General features: G+C 38.4%; 1 protein-coding gene across 1 annotated transcript in view; it reads left to right on the forward strand.

The window, feature by feature from the left end:
* The window catches only part of AGPAT5 (1-acylglycerol-3-phosphate O-acyltransferase 5), a 59,514-nt gene extending 55,346 nt beyond the window's left edge, over positions 1-4,168 (forward strand). The window contains exon 8 of the mRNA XM_019439168.2: positions 1,630-4,168. Within this exon, the coding sequence (XP_019294713.1) occupies positions 1,630-1,855 (226 nt within the window). The 3' untranslated portion in view covers positions 1,856-4,168. The remainder of the gene's footprint in view (positions 1-1,629) is intronic.
* Positions 4,169-6,000: the final 1,832 nt, after the last annotated feature.

A 6,000-nucleotide genomic window follows, 5' to 3' on the forward strand; every position in this document is an offset into this window, starting at 1 on the left:
TTGGGTGAGGCACAGCTTAGCGTCAGGCTGAGGGAGGGGATGTGACGTGCCTGGAAGAAACAGGTGCCCCGGGGAATAGAGTATGTCAGAGCCCTCTGGATTCAATATAAATTTCTTTTTTTTTTTTTTAATGTTTATTTATTTTTGAGAGAGAGAGAGGGAGACACAAATCTGAAGCAGGCTCTAGGCTCCGAGCTGTCAGCACAGAGCCCGGTGCGGGGCTCGAGATCATAACCTGAGCAAAGTCGGCCTCTTAACCGACTGAGCCACCCAGGCGCCCCTCATACAGATTTCTAAAGGAAAAAATTTTAGAATTTTCTTCTGTTTTTAGGAAGATAAAAAGTGCATCTCGGTTTTTATTTAATACTTAAAAATTGAATTTTCTTGGGGGAAAATTTTAGGATATATTATTTATTTACTGTTTGTTTGCTGTCAGTGGAGGTTTTTATCCTTTCTGATACATACCCTGTTTTTTGAAAGGTCGTTTTAAACATCTCTATTTTTTATCCTCCTTTTGAAAAAAATGGGTCCACTAGTTACAGGATGCATCATTTACTAAAACCACATTGAGACGTGTGGAGTTCTTACAGACTCAGAAGTAAGACTTCCAAAATTATGTTGAGAAATTTTACTTATTTCCTTCTCCTGACACTCTTCTCAGCAGATTGCTTCGTGCCCCCTTTCTTGTTGTTTTACAGTAAAATTATCTCCTCATTAGTCCTTCTATGTTAACTCTAAGAAGTGAAAATTACTGAAAGTGTGCTGCATTGAAAATGAAACTTCGTGAAGCTTATAGACAAGTAGCTGGATGCCTGTGTTCCGTTGACTGTCACTTGCATGTGACAGAATTGATTCAGCCAACCGTCGATGCCACCCACAATTTGGTTGTGGAAGAAATGTCGAAAAGTGAAATACAAGTGTTTTGACATGAAAATCAGTTCTCAGATAAAAAGCCTGAACAATATGTTTAATATCCAATGTATTTTGTGGTATCGATGCTTATGTATACTTAGACTGAGTCTGGACATTTTGAAACGGTGGTTACTTTAGGGAATGTGTTCTGGTAAAAGAAGCACTTTCCGTTTTTTTATTTGTGTTTGAGAGTTTTAGGCTGAGTCTGTTCTGTAAGTTTATATTTTTTAAGTAAGATAGGAACATGAGTTAACTATGCTGTTTTTCTAATTCCATGCAAATAAGGTGTTTTGGGGGAAACTCCATATATGTTATCAGAACTGCTGATCTTTTCCTTGACTTTCTGGTAGAATGGGAGGTTTAGGAGGAAGGAGGAAGGATTCGGGAAGCGAGATGGGTTATTACCATGTGTGAAATATTATTAAAAACTTAAAGTTAAAAGACCAAAATCATCCCCATAAATTTACTTAAAGCCATCTTTTTAAAAAATGTACATATAATATAATTCATCTACACTAATCATGAGCATATTAAATATATTTTTCAGGTCTGGAAACTCCAATTAAGTCCCTGGGTATTTTCCTTATTCATCTTTAGTTCCCAAGGACCTGTAACTTCTCCAGCATGTAATTATCACCTAGTAGCTATCTGTTAAATTAAAATCTTAAATGACTAAACCTGAAACTTTACATTTCTTTTTTTCCATTCTGACCCTAGGTTGCTTATAGAATTTTATGATTCACTGGATCCAGAAAGAAGAAACAAGTTTCCCGGGGAAAGTGTTAATTCTAAATTAAGTCTCAAGAAGACTTTACCATCATTACTGATCCTAAGTGGCTTGACTGCTGGTATGCTTATGACCGAGGCTGGAAGGAAACTCTATGTGAAAACGTGGGTTTATGGAACCTTAATCGGCTGCTTGTGGGTTAGTATTAAAGCATAAACAAGTAGCTGTGTCCAGGCAGTGGAATGTGCTACACGGTTTACTGTTGGCAGCCACACGGGACATCAGATTGTTGCCTGAATTTAATAAGAAGTGTAAATAAAGCCTTGTTGATTGAACATTGGATAAAATAGAATTTCTGACTAAAGCCGACCTGCAGGTGGTCTTGGGCAAACATACGTGGTTTTGCAACTTTAGAACAAGCTGCTGGAAGGGGAAAGCTAACCTCTGTGCCACCCTTGGTGTTTCCGTGATCTAGTGTCATCTTCAGAAGATGGTTAGGCTTGTATGCTTTGGTATCGGTTCGTGACTCAGCTGCGTTCATGAACGTTAATTTGCAGCGTATTTCACCATATTCGTTATTTTTAGTTTTTTACAACTTGACTAGTCCCAACTCTCATCACCGAAGTATTTAGTATCTTGCAGCTGTGTACTATTTTGCCTTTTGCTTAATGTCTCCAAGTGGATGAAGGAACTTGTATTTATGTATCAAGAAGGATGCAAGGAAAAGGGCAAGAAATGTCTGCGGGGAAGAAGCTGTGGTTTGCGCATGCTTTGATTGTAGTGTATTATTAGCTGATTTTATTTTCTCTTTGCAGAGTAATTAACATGTCTAATATTTATTGAAGCAGCTTAATTTGCACGCCCTGCATTGTACACAAAAGGATAATGTGTCAAATGTGAGCGTTGAGTTTCGGTTGGAGGCGTGACCCTGGCCCGCTGTCGCGGCACTTGACGCTGCCCAGCGTTCTGAAGAGCAAAGCGGAGCCCTCAGTACGTCCCAGTGTCTGTGCCAGAATTGCTTAAAAGCCTTCAGGCTTCCTGTTATTTTTACATCAAAACAATCAGTGTGAACCTTGGTGGGACCTGAGTCCACAGATGCTTGAGGTGATGGGAGCCTTCAAACGTCCGCCTGGATTTCCGAGCATGTGCCTTTTGCCTATTATTACTCTTGGGTTCGGCGGAAGTCTTTTCTTTTCCTGTCATCATGGTCGATTTCCACTGTGTTTGAATTCTTTTCCTCTGGATTCCTGGCAGCGTGCTGCTCGGTGCCTGGCACAGGACGGGCGCAGGGGAAAAGCATGGAGCCGGCCTCGGTCCTGCTGCGGGTTGAACTTGGTCGGTGAGGCTCTCTTGAGCCCGCCCCAGTGGCTGCAGCTAAGACGCTCGTCTGTCTCCCTCCTCAAGCCAGTGAACCACAGGCTCAGCCCACGAGGCCCGGATGAACTCGTGGAGTCCCCACTAGTTTTAGTGGGAGTCCCCACACAGTTCATCCGTGCCCCCTCAGAACAAGAGCCGTTTTCAGTCAGGAAGTAGTAACTATGGCCTGTGGCTGACTTAAACTGGATTGTTGCCTACTAGTCCCTTAAGGTAACCTTTCTGCCTAATGGATTTTTGTTGTAAACTCGTGCCATTGCCCCCAGATGAAACACACCAACTGAACCATGATGAGCAAAATGAAAATAATAAGTAAGGGAAATTTTGTGTGACTGACTCTCCAGACCCAGAGAGCAGGCAGTGTGAGACAGCACCTTTGAAGCTCTGGGTAGTCTGAACTGGTTTGTGTACGCACGTGTGTGTGTGTGTGTGTTTCTGTGTGTCTGTGTCTGTGTCTGTGTGTGTGTGTGTGTGTGGGGGTGGACATGTGCCTGCAGGATATGGTTGGTCTTCTTATGCATGGGGGTGTAGGTAAAACTTTTGAAAAGTGTTCCCATGCCAAATTGTGATTTTCTCTTACCTGTAAAGTGAGATTTAAATCAGTCTCACCGTCTTTGTTAATACTTTTTTTAAACAGTCCTAAAGATTGAACCGATTTCCAATTTATTCAAAGTAAATGTAAGTTGCGTAACTTACTTTGAATATCATGGATATGCTCTAAATTTAAACTTTAAGAAGAAATATCATTGGAATTATGTTGATTATAACTGATCATAAGAAGTTACAGTGAACTGCATAAGATCACTTTGAACATCATGTCTCTTATGACCATACTTATATTCTCACAAGAGTTCTATAAGATATATTTGTTAGTTTAAAAATTTTGTATTAAAATATTTGGAAATTAGAAGCTTCTTTTTAACATGTGTTGATATGACTTGAATTCTTACTTTCTAAAATTAGGAGCCCTGTATCTCCCTGTAAATCTTTTCACATATCTTTTAAGCCTGTGTTTCTGTTATTATTGTTGATTTGCAGCTTACTTATTACTTAGTTTTTCTTTATAAGAATGCCATCAATGTGCATGCTTTTATGTTTTCCAGAAAAGGGTGTGTTTGGATGAAAGTAAAAGAAAAAATAAAATCTTTCACTGTCTCTAATGTCTGTGCTATTTAACATTTTGCGACCCAGAAATTCCCCATTGGTCTTCTGTTACGTTGAATAGGCTTCGTGGCTGGTCTTGCATTCTGAATTTATAAAATTATAATATTTTTTCTTAAATGTTGAACAAGTATAAAAAATACAGTACTCAAAATTGTGAAGCAATATATTAGTTTTGTTATATAAACTCATATTTTATATAATGAATATAGCAAGTACTAATTGCTTGAGAATTCTGTAATCATTAGGGTATCTCACTGAGACTTGTCCAATGCCTAAATTTAGCCGGGTTGGTAGGGAGAGTAACGATCTGACTGATCCTTACATCACACATACTGCTGCCTTCTTCCAGGTTGGTAGGGAAAGGGCCATCTGACTGGTCCTTACATCGTACATACTGATGACTTCTTCCATTTATTTCATTTCCGTGGGATTTTTTTTTCATTTATAGTCATACCAACTTTCCTTTATATCCAGATTATGTAAGCTTTATTTTTCTTTTGTAATGCTGTGTGGTTTGTTTTTACATTCACTGCATGAATCTTTGTCAGTAAAGTGATCTTTTAAATAGATGGGCCATTATAAAAATACAGTCTATACGAAATTTGTCCTCTCCCAAAATGTGCCATCAGGAAGAGATACAAAGGAACTGCCAGATACATATCTGACTAATTTAAGAAGCTTGAGAAATGTCTGTCACGGTGCTATTTCGTGTGCACAATTGTAAATGTATAGTACAAATAGATTTTAACCATAGCAGTGTTTGTTCTTGACGTATTAGATGGAAGACAAGATGGCCGACCCTCCAGATACCACCGTGTAGTAAGTTACATATCTTTATAAGTAGGTTTTGGGGGGCAGAGGGAGGGGTTAGACCAGTTTTTATTGTGAGTTACACATACCTTCAGATTAAAGACGGGCTCACTTAGAATGTTGCCTTATCAGTTAGTATGCTTGGCATTATACAAATTGTTAATTTGGAAACGTTCAGATATTTGATATTATATAGGTAAAATAACCATGTAATCAAACTTAAAATTTCCTTCAGATATCTTTAAGTGGTAGATCTACAGTTACTGACTTAGTTGAGAGTAGTTATGGCACAACATTATCCCCAAGATTTCATTTGACACATTTTCCAATTTGTGGGCAATGAAGTAAATCCATTACTTTTACCAACCGGGGACTCATTCTTGGTGTAGTCGTGCATGAGGTCAAAGAGACAAATACCTTATCCTGAGCAGGAAAAAAACACAAAGTTATTTTTCAGAAAGCCACTCCAGATGGAAAGCTTGAGTTATTTCTGTTGTTAAAGGAAAGTAGGATCCTGTAGATGATACAAACTCGCAGTGAATGTTGTTTGATGGTCCGTTACTCCATCCAAATTAGGAATGGCTTATGATTTTGTATGTGAATATGTAAGAAAGACCTGTTCTGCAATTTTATTTTTATAAATCATTATGTCCTAAAAAAAAAAAAAATGCTACTGATATTCTCTGTGTGTTCAGCAGGAGGGAATATTTGACTAACAGTCTTGGCTCCTTATGATGTGTTCGGAATAAATTGTGATTTCTGTTCTCGAGTTTATTGGTGCTTCATTAATCCAGAAAAGAAAAAGGAAAATCTAAATCTCAGAAGTTACATGGTGATACACAATACATCTATTTCATGATAGTCATTTCATGTATATGTGATAATATGTATGTTTTATATACATATATGTTTTACTGCCAAACAATAGCTACAGAATACACTATTTTAAGATTTTACTTTGTTTTGATACTTGCCAAGATGTGTTGAGTGCTCGCCGTCTGCCGGGCAGGGCG

The sequence above is a fragment of the Panthera pardus genome, unplaced genomic scaffold (assembly GCF_024362965.1).
Source record: "Panthera pardus isolate Hobbes unplaced genomic scaffold, ASM2436296v1 HiC_scaffold_13, whole genome shotgun sequence".
NCBI classification, from domain to species: Eukaryota; Metazoa; Chordata; class Mammalia; order Carnivora; family Felidae; genus Panthera; species Panthera pardus.